The following is a 19,071-nucleotide window of genomic DNA, read 5'->3' as shown; positions in this document are numbered from 1 at the left end:
GGGTGGTTTAGATGGACACCAGGTTTAGGTTTAACTCCTTCTCCTTGTCGTTCCTGTAACTGATAGGGAAAGCCTGGTCCACGTGGTGAGCCAGGGATCCCTGGAGAGCCGGTGAGATTTGTTTTCTTGCTTGTTAGCAGCTGTCAATCATACGGCAGGTTTTGGCAACAGTATCATGCGAGACTGATGATGTCCCATTTTCCCTCTTTTGTCTTTCCACACAGGGAGAACGAGGGCCTGTGGGAGAGACTGGCTTCCCTGGACCTGAAGGGCCTCCTGGATCCCCTGTGAGCAATCGTAGAATTCATTACACCTGTAATCTGCAGTGTACACTAATGAACACCTGTCTGTAAACTTCAGCAGTGGTTTTCAGATGTCTTTATGATTAGACCCACAAAAATCACAATCTTCTTGTCATCTTAAAAAAAATATCTAAAAGCCTCTCTATATTTTTATAAACCAATATACACTATGCAAGGAAAAATTATATTTATTTATAATAATATTTATTATTTATATTTTCAGAATCACATTCATTTATTTACACGTTTGTTATTAAAATATATTCTGAAAATATAGTTATTTATATTTAGCGCTGGGCAACGATTAATCATATCCAAAATAAACATTTTTGTGTACATAATTGTTTATGATATGATATATTTAATGTTTATCTACAATGTATTTACTTGTATATGTGGAAATATTTATATTCATTTAATTTATATATATATATATATATATATATATATATATATATATATATATATATATATATATATATACTTAATATATAAACATACAAATAAAAATAAACATTTTTCTTAAATATATAACTGCATGTGTGTGCATTTGTGTACATAATAAATATACACACACACACATATTATGTGCACAAAAACTTTTATTTTGAAAGCGATTAATCATTGTCCATCACTATTTATAATTATTAGTATTAATGCTATTATGAGTAGTATTGTTGGTTTTTAATATTGATCTTAATAAATGCTACTTATAATTACAAATGATTCCAAATTATTAAAATAATTTATGATATTAATATAACTGTGCATTTTTTTTTTCTTTTTTTGGGGTCAAAAACTGAGGCTGTCCATATAAATAGTACAACTGCAATTTTTTTTTTTTTTTTTTTTTTTTTTTTTATATTATATTAAGATCTTCTGTGGTCCCCTTTGTGGCCCCGGGGGTCCCTGGATCTACCTGTAATCTACCTTTTATGCTGCACCTGTCTGTGATCTACACCATAAAAAGTAACATTTAGTTCTCATTAGTTTCTGTCTTCTGTTCTCAACTCCGTGATCTTCTAACAGATTGATCCAGCGTTTGATCCATCCTTGAACTGCAGACCAGATTTAATTAACTGATTAGTCTGCCGATTGATTCACAGTTTGACTCTCTGTGAATTCAGAGTTCTGGCACAAACATTCTGTCAGAGTTTATTTTTCCTCAGTTCTTGATTTCTGCTCACTGGCCTGTAGTTTGATTCAGAGTCTGGGCCGTTTCTAATTAGAGATCCCAGAATGCTAAAAATCACTGTAAACAAGCGTCAGATATATCACACAATTGGAATCATAGAGGTTTAGATCGGCTGAATTACTATGATTGACACAAATATAGTGTGATATAGCAGCATAAAGCAGAGCTCTGTGTCAGATTGTTGAGCAAATGTTTTTGGCTGTAATATCTCACTTCATAGCACAGAGTAATCTCCTCGTACTTCTCTTCTCTGTACTGTGGTGTTAAACCCGGCTGGTTTGTGCTGTGGTAATGAGTGCAGTCACTGGGGTAAACGTTTGATTGGCTGTCTCAGTGAAGGAGTACAGTGGCTGTACGGGTCTCATATAATTGCTTCGTTATTCACAGCCGTAATGCCTTCAGAACCTCCGCTGAATACACAGAATTCCCCTTGGGAATTCCTGTTTCTTTCAGGTATTATTTTGCGATTTATTCCTAGTTTATGTAGCTCGAGTCCTAATTGTTCAGACTTAACCTTAGTAGAACAAGGTGCGCTAAACCAACTACAAGTACGAACTAAACTACATCAAAGTTGCCAGTGTTTGCAACACATTTTACTTGTGTAATGTGACGAAGAGTAGCACCCAGAAGAGTGTGAATACTTTTGATACACTTTAAATGGATGGATGGATGGAATAAACTTTCTTCCATTTTCACTTCTAAAAGAACGTCATGAAAGTAGTTTTGTAATAGCATCTGAAACCATGTGTGCACATTGGACCCCATCTAGTTATGTATGGATATTATAAACAATGCAGAGTTGTTTTGATTGCAAAGATCGATGGGAATGTTCTGTCTCCTCCACAGGGAAGGCCGGGAAAAGACGGAATTCCAGGCTATACGGTATGTGTGTACAGTATATGCATGACAGAGCTTTGGCTTCAGCTGTACTGTGTCTCTAATATGGTAATGTTAGCAGAAAATGAATGCTTTTACTTTCATACCTGCAGCATCTAATAACTTGTGCCAGCGAGTAGTGGATAGCGGTTAGACTCGGATCCGTGCTGGTCTACATTTATCTCTGTCTCACTCCATTTCTCTCTTTCCCGAGCAAATAAAAACCCAACACCAGTCATTAGTCTTGTAAAGTTTTCAATAATAGGACCGCTTACTCACTGCTAATGCTCTCCAGTGTGGATAAAATCCTGCTCATGAGCCATTAAATCATGAATAATGCATGCGATCACTAATTAAATGTCCCCTACAAACAGAGTTTGTAGTTTCGAAAGCCTTGTCACGTCAAACAAGAAATGTTCTGTTCTCTGATGCCTTGTCACAACAGAATGCATATCTACAGCAGAACTGTGACAAATCGCACTTGCACTTTACAGCAGCGAGCAGACACATCAGAGAGCCTCCAACACAAAGCTCACAAACATACGCCTCCGTCACAGACAGAGGAACACTGTAAATGCAACATGCATCTGCAGATTTTAATGAGGTGAGCGAGATGGAGCAGAGGATGAGTCAGAAGTCAGTTCCATCGTTGACCATCTTGTTAAAGCCCAGATCAGCTATTTTGTATAGAGTATGACTAGGTTTGAGGGTTTAGCTGATTAACTTGATCCAGTTTGCCTCTACTGGTCAATGTTATAACCGCAACATCTGGCAGTAATAATTATGACCAGTGTTATTTTAGAATTATTTATATACTGTTACAGTATTTAATAATATTTTAAAATAGATTTTTGCAATATTCACTTTTCATTTGAATATTACTTTTAGTGTTTTTTTTTTTTTGCTTTTCTTTTTTAAAGCTTTCTTTTATTTATTTATTTATTTATTTTTTGTCATTTTATTTACATAATAACACTTAAAATTTTAATATTCTAATTTCTAACTTTCCTTTTTTTGATTGTTTTAGTAATTTAATCTTAATCTTGTTGTTGTTATAGTAACTATAGTTTTAGTAATATTAGTATTAATTTATTTGCTGTCTGACATGGTGAGATTTTAATTTCTAATTTAAATGTTTCTATGTTTTAAGTATTTTAATCTAATTAAGTAATTAAACTTCATAAGTTGTTTTATATTTATATTCCAATTTAAGTTGAAATAGATCTCTAAAATTAACTATAGTTTTAGTATTTTTAGTATAAATTTTATTTTCTGACATGAAAATAAAAATGAAATGTAACTTATTTTAGAAATGTCAATGTATTTTATTTCAATTAGTGGCCAAGGCATCTTTTTTGTTGTTGTTGTTTATCTTGAAGTATTGAAATAAATAACTCAAAATAAATAAACCTTTATAGACATAATAAAATTACATAAAATGCACAAAAAATTTGACTTTAAAACTAAAGTGGTAAAGTATAAAAATAAAATCTAATGCAAAATATGAACACAAACTATAATAGTATAGCTAAAATAACACTTTTTTTTGTTGTTGTTAGTTTTACTTTCATTTAACTTGCATTGCATTTGTTTAACTTGATTGGCTCAAGCAGAACGGAGCAGCAAGAAGCTGGATTTGAAACCATGATTTTTCAACAAGCGCTTCACCTTTTCCCCCATTTATACTGTCTCTGGATAAGTCAAGGTTCAAATGGGTTTGGATCATCTGGAGGAAGTTCACTGGCCTTATTTTCACTTTCATTCACGTCACCGTCTTCTCAAATGGCACGACTGCGTGTTTGCGGGGTGTTGCACCACTCTAACACACAGATTTCCTCTATTTTCTTTTCTTTTCCCCCTCCCTGTTTCGTTCATGGATGGCCGTCTGTCTCTTTCGGTGGTGCAACAGTGCCATCTAGCAGGAAGGGAGTTTTTCGGTCCTCTCCGTTTACTTTTCCATCTCTTTTATGGCAGGGGCTGAGGGAAACACAATTCAGTGGGCACAGTGATGGCTTTAAGCTCTCCTCATCAGGAGCCTGGGAATTGAGAGGAGGAGAGAGATTGTTAGACATTGATGGGGGTGTGGATGAAAGCAGATGGTTGAGGATGCTTTCACAAAGTGCCGCCCGCTTTAGAAGCGCAAGCTAGATTGCATTTCTTCTTTGCTCGGCTGCTGTAATCCAACAGGAGAATTTGATACCGAGATGTTCCCCGAGGAACTAGTGGGAGCCCTGATGCGAGAGAGGAGCAGAGATAGATGGGAAAGAGAGGGAGGGAGGAATGCAAGAGTGGTTTTGGAGTACAATGAGAGGTGTTTCTCTACAGAGCCGTCTCAGAGGAGATGGAGAGAGAGGAAGACGACAAAGAGAGATACATAGGTTCACGGCTTTGATGAGTTTGGGGAAAAAATGGTCATTTGTAAATCCACCGAGCTTTTTCGCTCTGCTCTAGACTGAATGACTGGAAAAGCTGGCCCATTAAAGCAGCCAAATAATTTCATTCCTCTAATGCGGCTTGGGAGTGGTCTATGAAAAATAGCGCAGTTTAGCCATCTGTATGTATGAGGGTTTACTTCAGGGACCCCCTAAAAAAGTGTCTAGACGTTTGCTAGATCTGACAAAACCAACCTTTTGGAGACATACAGAGGGCTTCTTAATTATTCCAAAATCATTCCATAAAAATAATAATCAAATAAATGTAAAATATATAAATTAGAAAATATGGTTACGTGTGTGTGTGTATATACAGTATACACACACACACAAATACATATGTATATACTTTTATGTTTTGTTTTCCCTTCATTTCTCAGATTTCTCGAATGTATTTTCACAGGGAGCCACAGGCAGACCTGGAGACAGAGGTACTAAAGGAGAACGGGTGAGATTTCATATTTCGTTTTGATGGATTGCATACACTATAAAAGGGTCAGTGTGATAATCAATGTCACGGTTGTGTAAACTGCATGAAAGAAACCATTTTTTCATTGTGACAAGAAAGCTATAAAAGGAGAAATAGAAAGAAGAAAGCATATCATTAAACATATCAATAATTAAAAAATAATAATAATAAAATATGTTGCTCTAATGACTACAAATCTCTAATCTCCAGGTAGCGGTTTTGATTAGTTATATGGTGCATTGAATGTAATATAGCCATATGCTATTATCAACTGAAGTTGCGGGAGCTCACAATAGTCTGCTTGTGTTGTATAGATTCTGTTATTTATATTCTGGTGTTGGCTTTGCAGGGAGATACAGGGATTCCAGGAGAGAGAGGAGTACAGGGAGAAAGAGGCAAACCTGGAGAAAGAGGGGGCATTGGTCCTCAGGGACAGCCTGGACAGAAAGGAGAACCAGGCACACCTGGATCTTTAACAACACCAGGGACTGTCAGTCTGTTGGTATGTAAATAATCCCACAGATACAAGCCATAGAGAGAGGATGTAGTATCTGTTCAATCACTGTTCTAAAAGGCTTTCCTTTTTGACTTCACCACACATTCAGAAAAATCTGAAGTTGGATTGGTTTTCTTCAGGCCTGCTAATACTGAGAGCAACATATGTTTTCAACATATGTGAAAAATTAAATGATCAAAAGTGACAGAAATCATTTGAAATATATATTTTTACTAATTAAATTGTTTTTATTTTATTTTATTTATTTTATGTTCATCAAAGAATCCTGAAAAATTATCCAAAAATATTAAGGAACACAATAATTTTCAATATAGAAAATATGATGTTATTTGAGCACCAGATAAGCATACAGATTTGTTCTTCTATAGGATCATGTGACACTGAAAACTGGAGTAATGGCTGCTGAAAATTCACCTTACCATTTTAGGAATAAATAAAATTTTCTAATATATTAAAATAGAAAAGTGACTTTAATGATCATATTAAAAAATATTTTTACTGTATTTTTTATCAAATAAATGCAGACTTCGTTCAAAAACTCTTACTGACAACTTTCATGTGTCAGGCTTTACAGGGTAAAAGAACGTTTACACCTACAGAGATTTATAGCAATAAAGCAACCAGCAATCATTGGTTTGCAATGCCAGGTTAACGTTTGACGGTTAAAACAATTTGAAGCAACATCACCAGTACATGAGCATAATATACTATTATATTAGTACTATATTTATACTACATAATATTTCTTCTGTCAAGAAAAGGGATTCAGTGTCAAACAATACAGCCCATTTGAGATTTTCAGGAGCACAGCCAGAGGCACAGCCAATCAAATAAACCGTATAGGGCCTTCAGCAGCATGAACACCCACTACAATCAACTGTACAGCCACTCGATAACCTCCAGCAATAAAATCACTGTCAGCGTGAACCCTTTCCAGATTACAGTGACTGCATAGTCCTCTGGAGGTGGAGCACTTCTTTGACCTCTGTAAAAGATCCAGTTGCTGGCTTTCTCCCAATCTGCACCAGCCTCCTGGCACCCGTCCTGGATCCATAACCGCAGGTCACCCCACACTATTCAGAGGGCAACCGTCATTGATTGCTTTGTTGTGCATAACACACCCGTGAACACTTCAGAATAAATCATTAGGATCTCTGCATAACAATAATTACCCACACGTGTTGGCAAACCCATTAGCCTCTGAAAAGCACAGTCTGCAGCAATGAGCCGCCCGCTGCGAGGCCTATATCCAACGCTCTCGCTCCCAATCAAACAAACTCACAGCCATGTCACTCAGGAAGGGACCATTAGAAGTGTATTGTGTGTGTCGCAGGGGTGGAAGGATATAGTAGTGGCACGAGCTCTACGCAAACTCCACCTCTAAACCACAACTACAAACATTAAAGGGATAGTTCACTCAAAAATGAACATTACCATTTACGAACCCTCAAGTTGTTCCAAACGTAAAACTATGGGTTTCCCCAATGTTGGTAACCAAACAGTTTATGATATCCATCGACTTTTTTAGTATGGAAGTCATTGGCTATCATCAACTGTTTGGGTGAACTAGCCTTTAATGCTCTTTAAAGGATGATAGGGGTAATAGAGTTTAAAAGGGATATTTCACTCAAAAATGAAGTCATGTTGTTCCAGTATGACAGACTTTTTTTTCTGTTGGACACAGTAGCTGAATTTATTAGGCTCTGTGTAGTAACAGCTGCTCTATGTGAAATCACGCACCTGATGGAATTAACCGTTGATTAGAGAACCGGCTTTACTGACGAGATGTGCATTAACGATCGGCCGATCGTGATCGGAGCACCCCTAGAATTTATAAATAATATCCTAGTTAATCTTTTACTGTATATATTGAAAGTGAATGAGAACTAGGGCTGTCAAGCTTCAAAAAGAACACAAAAGTACAATAAAAACTGCATAAAGTTAATCATTGTATGCTTCTATTTATGAGTTTAGGGTCAGTAAAAATTAGACACTCACTTTTATTCACCAAGGATGAATTAAATTGATCAAAAGTGACAGAAAAGACATTTATTATGTCTTATTTGTTTTTGCAGCCAGTATTGTTATTTTTATGTTAAATCTTGCCAACACCAAACTTTTAAAAGGTAGTGTATGACAGCTTTCTGTGAGGAGCAGACTGAATTTTGAGCCATGGTCATTAATTATTTTGTGAAGAGGATAAACTGAATCATTGAAAAGATCTGTATAAAAGTACCTTTTATTTCATGAATCAAACATCACCGCTTCCTCAAAGTTTTATGAAAGTGCCATGATGAGCAGTGCAGGTTTTTATTTCTCTCAGTGAATAACAACTTTAGTTTACAAACAGAAATTGATGCTAGACTCACCAAGACCATCTCAAAGCAATTATTAGGACTTTTTGTTCCAAGCTTAATGACGCATTTATAAATGAATATCAAAGAGATCAAAGTGGCAGAAAGCACACCTTGGTGGTTTTCTTTATTTTACAAAAGCACAAGGTGATTGTTATTATGTTTGTATACAAATAAAAGTAGACCCTTTACAGATTCAATTGATGTATTGCTCTTATCTGTACTATCAAAACTGACAAAGTAATCCAAGTTCCTTTAGGGGATTTTAAAAAACAAACTGCTTCGTTTATCGACCTCAGAGGGTTAAATGCATGCAGTCATTCACTTTCACTTTTTCTTTACATTTTTCACTGTGTTGCTACCTAGCAACCTTGTAAAGTCGCCCTTCTGTGACACTGTCTGCAAGCTTTTCATGTGGATGTCAAATTGGCGAATGACGCTTGTGTTATTAGGCATGTTAAGGCCCTGACATGAGTCATGTTAAGGGCTTTTAGACTGATCGCTGAATCTCCACACTCTGAATATGCATTCGCCCAATTCCTTTTAACCCTCCACAAGCGTTCAGGTGAGGGATGTGAGGATGCTGCACTTGCAGCCCGAGCCAGAGAGTGTCACAGGGGCCTCTGAGTGTTTGAAAGAATGGCCTTGAACTGTGAAAGGTATGTTTTTGAATAGAAGGAAGTGTTTGTTTTCCTACGAGATGTTCTTCAAAATTCCGGCCTCCTCCTGTGCAGAGCAGTGATCATGAACGGCAAGATGCTTTGAGGAGAGATGGTGATTACGCCATTTATGTGTCATCCATCCCTTTATCTCTGAGAACGCCAACATTTCTCAGCATGAATAAAACATGAATTGCTGCAATTTTGTAGCTGCACTTTTTAATCTTCAAATCATGTTGTGCTGATGTTTGTTTTCCCTCTCTGCCTTCTTTTTCCCCCTTTCATTTCTTCTTGCAGGGTGATACAGCTGCCTTGGAGGAAATTAAAACATTCATCCGAAATGAAGTATTGCGTGTATTTAAAGGTACATCATCTGCCACTGCTGAGGTGTTTTGTTGTGGTCTCCACCGGTGGATGAGGATTTTTTTTTTTAGCTTTAAGTTTTTTTCCGTGCATGTGTGACGTGAACTTTATAAGACATTTAAAAGACAACCACTCAACACTTAAGTATATTGCAAATACGTTTAGTGACTTCTGTGTACCCAGCTTGTTTTATTGTCCAATACCACACCCAAAAAACTTACACTTTTTTACAATTTGTAATATTATTTGTATCATTTTGTTATTCAATTTTTTCATTAATTTAAGATGAATGGATAGATAAAATTAGTTATTGACATTAACAGTATTGCAATTACCTCTTTACGAAAGGGCCCCGAAAATCTGAACATTTTTATTTTATTAACAAACTAAGGGACCAATCAAAATTTTGTTAACTGACAGCTCTGTTCTGACATTATTTTCCCATCTATCTAATGTTTTTTTGCAAACTGGGGGATAAATAGGAATTTGTTTACTAACAGTTATATGTACAGTAGTGTAATTCACATTCTTAATTCCGTTATTTTCAGACAGTTATGCTTTGCTGCAGAAGACACCAGCAGCTATATTAGCCGCACAGGATCGACAAGGCCCTCCAGGACCACCTGGTAATGATGGCTCCCCAGGACCCCCGGGAGAGCCAGGACCACCAGGTCCCCAAGGTAGGAGCCAAAACCCAAAAGACTAAACATGTTATGGACCTCTTTACGCTGCTCCTACGATGGTTTCATCTCACACAAAAACCCAGAAGCACAAGACTGTGATTATTTATGTGACTCCTGTTTCCCCAGTATTACGTTTTTTTTTCATTTCTTCTCAAGGATTCCAGTTTTTTTTTTTTTCTTTCTCTCTCTCTTGGTGGAAAATTGTGTTTATGTGTGTTGCTTCTCAGATTGTTAATTGAGTTGCTCTGAACTGAGTGGGTTGAGGTTATTTTGCTCTTTAGGCCAAGTCAAGCTTTGAACCTCAAGTTCAAAGGAACCTAGCAAATGAGCAAGAAAGTCCTCACTAAATGCATGCAAAAATGGCCGTTGACTGTGATATCGGGTGTAAGGCGTTCACAGGAATCTTGCTAGCTACGTCAGACAAGAAGGAAAGCAGATAGCTGCATGACAAAGTAGCATATGGTGCCGAGAGCCTGGCGGGACATATGAAGACGGATGAAGAACCGACCCAGAATAGGAGAATGTAATATCGCCCTGGACAGACTTGTGAGAGCAAGAAAGATAAAGAGAAGAAGTGAGCAGATGGAAAAAGCCACGCAATATCTCACTTTGTTGGATTAAGCCCAGCCAAAAAAAAAAAAAGAAGAAACGAAGGGGAGTGAGAAAATAAGCAATTCTGAGCATTCATCAAAGACTGGCAACTAATGTGCTTCTCCTCTAACGTTTCTCATCAGTAATGACTTGCAGTTTGGTTCTGCTGCTTCTGTCTGAGTTCTTGTGATGTTTTTCAAGATATAAGACTGATGTGTACATTTGAACTCTTATAAGTGACGTCCATGCAAAGAAAACATACCTTGAGTGTGTATACATATGTTATGTTGTGTACATTGTGTTATTGATATCCAGATTGTGTCGATGCATTTTTAACAGCAGGCAAATTTCTGAAAAGCCACTTTGTATTACTTTACAGTGTTTTTGTGTTGTGTTGCTTTGGAGATTGATGGAGAAGGAACATGCGCGGTATCAGGAGGAAATTAAAAACAGGACTTTTAAACCCTGCTTAGTCAGAAAATCAGCAGGTTTTTATTTGTCTTTTTTTAATTTGTCAGATGTTGATGACAAAGTTTTTGGGTAATATTTCCTCATTATTTTTCGTCATCCTCTGCTGGAGTCTGTCCTCCTTTGGAATCCTCAATTTATACTCTTTTGTTTTTTCACGTGATGTGCTAAAATGAAGAAAAATATCTTTGCAATCTCGGTCGCCTTACACATCTGAGTCACATTAATTCCACTCGGGGTCAGTTTTCTTGGGAGTTAAACTAAATAAGAATTGGCAACATTAATACTCTTTACTCTAATACTCTAATCTTTGTATCCTCTCTTGTGACCCGAAAGAGGTGTTTTCCTCAAACGCTTCCAAATGCTGTTATTGAATTTAAATGCTTTTGCCTTATGTGATTTTTTTTGCCTTTTATCTTTGCTTATAATTTTTTTCATGATTTACTGTATCAAGTTTGATGTTTCTCGTGCAATTTGAGAGTCATATAACATCATAACATCTTATGCAGCAACTACTTATGCAACTATTTTTTCGCAGTGTAATCAGCCATGCTTTTCTGTAACACTTTTTTGGGGATAGCATTTTTTAATCCCTTTGTAACTTTTTGTATTTAAATCTTCTGGGGTGATGAAATCCTCTAACTTGGTTTCAGTCAAATGTATCGAATTTATATTTTTAACTATTTTCCTGCATGCCAAGAACATACCCATTTATACTTATTATGCTGTGTGTGCAATATTATATGAATGTCAAATAATGTAATTTTATGCAGAGAAATGTACCAGGATTTTAATAATCTCAATACAACATTTTTAAATATTTTTTACATTTGCTACTGGTTTCTATGAGCAAAAATGCAAATTTTATGGAAGTGCAAAGCCGTTTTAAGATTAATTAAATGAAAAAATATTTCTATGTAATATTTCATGTTTTCATTCACATTTTTCTTCCTCCACAAGGTTTAATCTTTTTTTTTTTCTGAGTATGAAAAATTATTTTTAATTTAAGATCTTAGAAAGATCTTAGATGTTGCTGCGGTAGGCTGCATTTGGCCAATATTGTATTGCAGCTCCCCCTGCCGCTTTTTTTTTCCTGTAATAAATGTGCAGTATGAACTCCCCCTCAAGCAGGGGTGGTAATGCAGCGATTGTGAGCGGCCACAGGAAGCCATGATGTGATATGATGCCGCAGGTAGAGTGCAGTCCATCCGTTGAATGTCATTGCATTAGATGAATGCATCTGAAGGTGTCCGGACACACTTTAGTTAGTTTGTAGGTTAGTGTGTTTGCTTGTGTAAGTTGCACATGCAAAAACTGGTACTGGTGACATTGTCAATTACTGCATTATTTGGCATCTCTTGGGTATTTTCTTGTTTATTAACTGCTACAGTGTTTCTCTTTCAGGCTAGACTCGGTCTGCCTCAGAGGAAACGCATCACTAATGCATGTGTATTTTGACTGGAGGCAGTTTTCTGCATGCCATTATAAAGATTGGTTTCTTACTGAGTGTGTGAAAACAAGACTAAAAGATCAGCATCAGCTAATGTGTTTTTGTTTGTTTGTTTGCCTGCCCGCTGCGTGTGACATGCCGTCCAGCACTGTCAGCATTTGTGGTGCTCCTTAAATACTTTAAAAGCGTGTTTCTGATAGATAGATTTGTCATTTACTCCTGAAGGGCTTAGAAAACTGTCGGAGTTCTGAAGGATCTGAGTCTAGTTGTGTAATATGGCAGATTTGGACAAGATCTTATGTAAAGTTTCCACCTGGTACTTTCTGAAGGCCACACTTTTGCGGAAATGCAAAGTCAGAGATTAACTGAATCTAGAAACTGTTACGTTAAAGTATGGCAGTGATTAATCATCTAACAAAGTACTAATTAAATAGTGTAGTGATGCTAAATTCTTCCTGTTAGTAAAAACTGGTAATAATGGAATACAGTACAAGCAATTATAATAAAATCATTATATGACCATTACTCTCCCTTCTCATAATTACTCCTGCCTGCATAGATTTTATAAAGGATTATATATGTTCTGTATATCTGACATTGCATTTTTATGTGTTTTACCCCTGCAGGGTATCGAGGGCAGAAAGGGGAACGAGGTCAAATGGGGTTAGGACTTCCAGGAGCTCCAGGCCCCACTGGCCCACCAGGTAATTCTGGATGAACATTTTAAAGTTGACTTTCTATCAGTGACGTGCATTTTAAAAATATTTTTCGAATTTATGTATGATTTGTTGTTGTTGCTGTTGTTGTTAATACAAATAAATTAAATTGATAAAAGATGACAGAAAGACACTTATTCAGCACAACTGTTTTCAACATTGATATCATTGAATCTTAAGTTCTAAATCATTACATTTAAAATGATTTCTGAAGAATCATGTGACATTGAAGACTAGAGTAATGGCAGCTGAATATTCAGCTTTGCTATCACAAGAAAAAATTACATTTTATAATATATTCAGATAAAAAAACAGCTTTTTAAATTGTAATATTTCAAAGTATTAAGTGTTTTTATTGTACTTTTGTAAATGAATGCAGTCTTGGTGAGCAGAAGAGAATTTAAAAAACATTTTTAAAAATCTTATCGACCCCAAACTTTATTCTTAAAGGTCTTAAAGGTTGTAGGACCTGCCACTAGAGGGCGCACTACCAAAACAATAACAATCGCGTGGTTTGATGATGCTAAGTAGGAGAGTGGAATGATGGGATTTGTTGTCTTCTACCCATCCGCTGATGGCCATCAATCAGACGGAAAGATAAATCATGGATTTAACACGAGTTCAACGATTTGCGCGAGTAGATTACATACAAAATCAATGCAAAGACACGATCAGACTATGGATCAGACGTGTCCTCGTGGGGCTCTAGAGACGCGATGCCTCGCGTTTGGCGTGTATACCCCATAATACTAATCTTGTTGATCGTTATAATAGCATACGTTTTCTGTAAAGATACGAATCAAAACAACTCACCTGTTGAGTAAAACACAAGCGAGATCGGCATCTCTTTCTAGTTGAAGTTCGTCGCGAAGCTATTTCCGTATTTGTCCACGGTACTGTTGTCATGTGGTTTCTACTTCAGTAAAGGCGGTCATAAAGGGTAACTAATGTCATTGACAGGCGACTGCACTGCCCCGTGTCACTGTTTAGAATGGGAATTTTCTCATGATTTACAAGTAGCTGAAAACATTAGAGATACTGTTAGTAATCAGCTGGACAAAATATTTAACACTAGTCTAGTGGTTTTTTGATATTTTACTGCAAAAATCTTACAAATTGTATTTTAAGTACTTTGTATTTCTGCTCTAAACTTTTCATGGTGTCTTTGGCTGTAGGTTTCCATAGAATTGCTTTGAGTAAATTGAATAATTCTTGGACCACATGCCTCAGATACTACCATTGGACCTTAAGATGTATTTAACTCAGAACATTCCTTTAATACATGAGCCGTGACACCAAGTAATGAGTAAAGATAATAAAATAAAAAACTAAGGATCTTGTTGTTGGTTATTGCTTTTAAGAGTGAGAAGTACATTATCTGTTATATAATAGCATGTGTTTTTGAATTGTAAAGATGGACAAGCTAGATCAAACTCATGCAGAACTATAGAAAGAAAGAAAAAACCTTGCTTTGTGTTTTTGCTGGGGGCCAGAAAGGCTTGTAAATACATTTCTGTGATGGCCGTTCTTTGGAATTTTCACACTCTTGAAATCTGCAACAAACAGACAGAAGCAATTATTTAAATTGGTGCTTTAATGTTTTACTTTTAAAAAGCACAGGAAGATAATGGCACCAAACTAATGACTACGGCATTCTTTAATGAACTCCTCTTTTAAAAAGGTACAAAGTGCTCACTGATTTTTCTTCAAATGAAAAAATACAAAAGAGGCTGTGGGTTCTTTATAATTGCACAGCACACGGTTATCAATGCAAGCTCTGATTTCCCTATTTCTCTCATCCTCTGCAGTTAAAGGGTAACAAGCCCTTAAAAAGAAGTTTTATTGTGTTAAAATACTGCACTGTTTTGTCATGATCACTCTACAGTAAAAGTGCCTTTAAATAACAGTTTTTTTTTTTTTTTCAATGATCACTATTATCACTGCTCATAGAAATCTTGATTATACAGGCTCACCCGGAAGAGGACTCCAGGGTCCCAAAGGTGATCCAGGGCCAGAGGGAAGATGTAATCCCAGCGACTGCTTCCATCCATACGCCAGACGGGACGGGTAGGATCTGACGCATCCTCATCCAAACCTGATTCGATCCTGGAAACCTGTGAACCAGCTCATCTACACAAGCATTAAATCCTATTGAAACAAACATAGGATCCCCGCTGGAGGAGAAGAAACACGCAAACGTCATCCACACAGACCAGCCATTACTGGTGATGTCATTTCATCATTTATCTCCGTTTCATTTCCCATATTTGTGACCAAGGCATTTACTCATTTCCCATGTTTTGTGGGTATGACGCGAGAATTCGAATCTCATCATTACACTAGTCACACCGGACAAGTTGATGGCGAATGCAGGTGGAATGAGAATTTACATTTGCTTATTTTCTTCAGTTTGTCGTGAAGTTGAGTTTTGATTCAATTGTGATGGCTCTATGCAATCTAAAATAGAGTATGATAACAAATATTAAGCTAATGTAAATAAATTACATTGCAATTGTTTTTCAAACATGTCATTTTGAAAAATATTTCAATAAGTCTACTTTCCAGCCCTGTGTGAGGAACATTGCTTTAGAAGGGAGTTATCGTCATGATTGTCACCTCAGACGCATATTGAAACACGTGAGACCACTAGTAAAATTAGAAACAAAATTTTTCAATTTAATATTTCACAGTAAATTATAGAAATAATAATGTTAAATTTGAATTTATGGTTTTGTAGTGTAGTATTCTATTATTTAAGAATTATAAATAAATATATTCACAAATATATGTAATTACAAGTTATGTAATCAGCATAACTCAAGTAGTAAATGTTTTATAGATTTTGAATCCCAGATATTCAAAGTGGTATCATAATTCAAAAACAAACACAGCAAAGAATGATGAAAGAAATCATTGCATTGTTTTTGCGGTGTTGGTCAGTGCTGGGGAGGTGAAAACTGTTCATGATATTAATAAGCTTTAATTGTTTACAGGAAAATAAGACATTAATACAATAAGATGTTTTAACACCTTCATGCTGGTGTTGTATGTATATTTTGTTTTGCACCTGGTTTGTTTTTGTGCTTTTTATTTACATTTGAATATATTTATCTCTAGTTTCTTTTGCTTTGTATGGAAAGCGTCCTTCCATGTTACTTGAATATTTTTTTATAATATGACGTCTTTGTCAATTTCATATTCAACAGTTTATCAAATGGCAAGCCAGTTCACATCAAACTTTGTATGTTTTACTTTTCATGGGCAGCAATGTGTCTTAAGACCATGTTTCTGTGTAATTGAGTTCATTTATTTATTTGTGTACAGTTTTAGGATTGCAGTCTGGATTGAGTTTTTATTTATTTTCTAGATATCTGTAATATCTTGATCCAGCATCAACTGAAGGCGCATACGAGTCGTTGAATCTTTTGACTTGATCCATCTGGCTCTGTTGTGAAGATGAAGGTTGCTGGGTCTTGTGGGCGGATGACAGTTTGTGATGTTGGTGCATTTCTGCTGCTTTCTTTTTCATCTCAGTCTTCCCAGTCTCCTCCATTACAGCTTTCTTGAATTCTCGCTTTCCTTCCTTTCTCCCAGAGTTTTTATGAAGGTACATTTAAGACCAAGTATAGAAGAAAACCAAGTAAGTAAATCAAACGGAACACAGTATGTCAATATTTTCTTGTATTAGCATTGTTTCAAAGTTTGCTAATACAACTTTTAATAGATACCCATGATTTTTAAATTAATTTTACAAAAATAAGCAAACAAACAATAGCTTATGGCTTGAATACCTCTGCTACTGAATATTTGACTTTATCTTCTGATTACACTGCAGAAAGGTTTCAGTTTTTTGTAGGGATTTCCAGTGCAAATGTCTAAAGATCATTTACAGTACTTGACAAGCGAATTAAATCAAATAAGAAGTCTTGTTTTATGAGACCTTAATAAGAAAGAATTTAATTTATGATTAAAACGAGAAAAATAACTGCTAGTGGGCTCAGACAAACTTAATTGAAAGGGAAAAACAAGTTTTCAGACCCCAATGACAGGTGTTTGTTCTAGTTTTGAGCATAACGACTTAACAAAGATTTTTGTTCAGTTTCTCAGGAGGCTAGACTTGATATGTTCAGTGCGAATCCAAAGTAATCTATCTTGATTTAAGGATGCTTAAATATTTGGTTTGGAAATCTAAACAGAAATTCTGAGGAAGATATAGATTTTTTTTAAAGCATGTCAAATTTTAAAGCCACGACTTGATGATTTAAGCTTTGATTTAAGACCTTTTTAGGCCTCAGTTTATGGAAGGTCAAACTAAGACTTTTTAAGAACTGCAGATATCTTTCTTTCTTTCATTCTTTCTTTCCATTGCACCAACAGTTAAGTGTGACAAAGCAAACTCTTAGTAGCGTTTTTTTTTCTTTGCTGTTTTACTCATTCTTACAGGTTCTTTATGCTTCTTATTTTTATATGTAATGTACCAGATTACCTCTGCTGAGAGTTTTTTTTTGATGGTTCAGGACATAAGACTCTTTTGAGAGATTGTTGAACTGCATGTTTAACACACATTAGAGAGAATCCTTCCAAGTAAGCATCTTTTGTCTCCTTTATATTAACTTGTTTTATTTATCATGCGATATAAGTGTTGTTTTTCCATCAACCACAGATGTTTAATTTACAGAAATGGGCTATTAATGACATGTAGCATGGATACAATATTCTTCTCAAGGGCTAAACCTGTGGACTTACTTGAAGGACAGTCTTAAGACAAAACTCCACATCTACGTGATATGCATTGCATCACCTGATGGAATATCTGGAAGATGATTGTTTCAATTTAGTTCTGTTCTCATTGTGGTCAGATATAGCATCGCACATCCTTTGTCAGTTGCTTTACCTTTTTGTGCTTTTGCGAATGCATTTGGTTTGCATATTTATATAATTGTACATTGTTTTAATAAATGTTTAATTTAACATTCATTGTGAAACAGTAGTGTCTTGCGTGTCTCTCAATATGCAACTGTATTATTCTGACTTAAAGACAATCCATTGTGAAATGTGGTCAATCACTATGTACTTTATAAGAGACAATATAAGCATGGAGTTCGGTTTAAATGGTAGGCAAAAGTTGAGAACTATTGCCATTGGAGACTGTTGTAGATTAAACTATGAATGTACTAACATGTTTGGTTCATTACTATATTTTAGAGGTAGATGCCTGATTTGAGATGTTTTTTTTTTTTTTGTTAGTTTTTTTGCGTGATGTATAATATTTGTTAATATTAATTGAGCTGTATGTTTCTCATGCTTGTGTGACTTTATGCCAAATCGCAATACCTTTTATATTTAGCTTAGACTATGTACTGTACAAAGATTTGCTATTCCTCTAACTGTATGCATTAGATTGTGTTTTAGGATGCTCAAGTTCGGTCTTTCAGCATTCCACTTACATTGCTATTGTTTAGATTGTTGAGTGCATTGTATATGAATATGACCAGTGGCCTCAGAAAGAATTTTGGCACTTAAAGAAAGTGCACCCAAAAATTAACATTTGCTTAAAAAAATAAGGTTGACTTTCAAGCCATCGAAGATCTACTGTAGATGTTTTTCTTCTTCAGAACAGATTTGGAGAAAATTAGCAACACCTGTTCACCAGTGAATCCTTTGCAGTGAATGGGTGCCGTCAGAATGAGTAAAAACACCACAGTGTAATCCACATGACTCCAGTCCTTCAATTAATGTCTTGTGAAATGAAAAGCTGCATGTTTGTTATAAACAAATCCATCATTGAGTTTTTTTTTTTTTGTTTTTTTTTAACATCAAACTGTTGCTTCCAGTTAAAATACAAGTCCTCTATCATAATATTGCTTTCTTGAAGGAAAAAGTCATCTTATCTGAATCAGGAGAGAAATATGCAGAGATCAAGCATCGTTTACAGGCAAGAACGGTCTAAAACTGTTATAAAATGTGTTTCGACAACAGGGGAATGACTTGTTTTG

The 19,071-nt window shown here is 35.7% G+C and overlaps 1 protein-coding gene across 3 annotated transcripts in view; it reads left to right on the top strand.

Annotated features, from left to right (window-relative positions):
* LOC113092377 (collagen alpha-1(XIX) chain-like) overlaps window positions 1–18,346 on the top strand; it is a 128,885-nt gene extending 110,539 nt beyond the window's left edge. For all 3 annotated transcript variants that reach the window (XM_026257966.1, XM_026257963.1, XM_026257965.1), the window contains 9 exons: window positions 67–111; window positions 225–287; window positions 2,344–2,379; window positions 5,209–5,253; window positions 5,624–5,776; window positions 9,102–9,168; window positions 9,716–9,847; window positions 12,986–13,063; window positions 15,043–18,346. In XM_026257966.1, coding sequence (XP_026113751.1) covers window positions 67–111; window positions 225–287; window positions 2,344–2,379; window positions 5,209–5,253; window positions 5,624–5,776; window positions 9,102–9,168; window positions 9,716–9,847; window positions 12,986–13,063; window positions 15,043–15,146 — 723 coding nt within the window. In that variant the 3' untranslated portion in view covers window positions 15,147–18,346. The remainder of the gene's footprint in view (window positions 1–66; window positions 112–224; window positions 288–2,343; window positions 2,380–5,208; window positions 5,254–5,623; window positions 5,777–9,101; window positions 9,169–9,715; window positions 9,848–12,985; window positions 13,064–15,042) is intronic.
* The last annotated feature ends 725 nt before the right edge of the window (window positions 18,347–19,071 follow it).

This window comes from Carassius auratus, unplaced genomic scaffold, assembly GCF_003368295.1.
Source record: "Carassius auratus strain Wakin unplaced genomic scaffold, ASM336829v1 scaf_tig00214575, whole genome shotgun sequence".
NCBI classification, from domain to species: Eukaryota; Metazoa; Chordata; class Actinopteri; order Cypriniformes; family Cyprinidae; genus Carassius; species Carassius auratus.
Note: the sequence above shows the minus strand (reverse complement) of the source record. Positions and strands in the feature narration are given on the sequence as shown.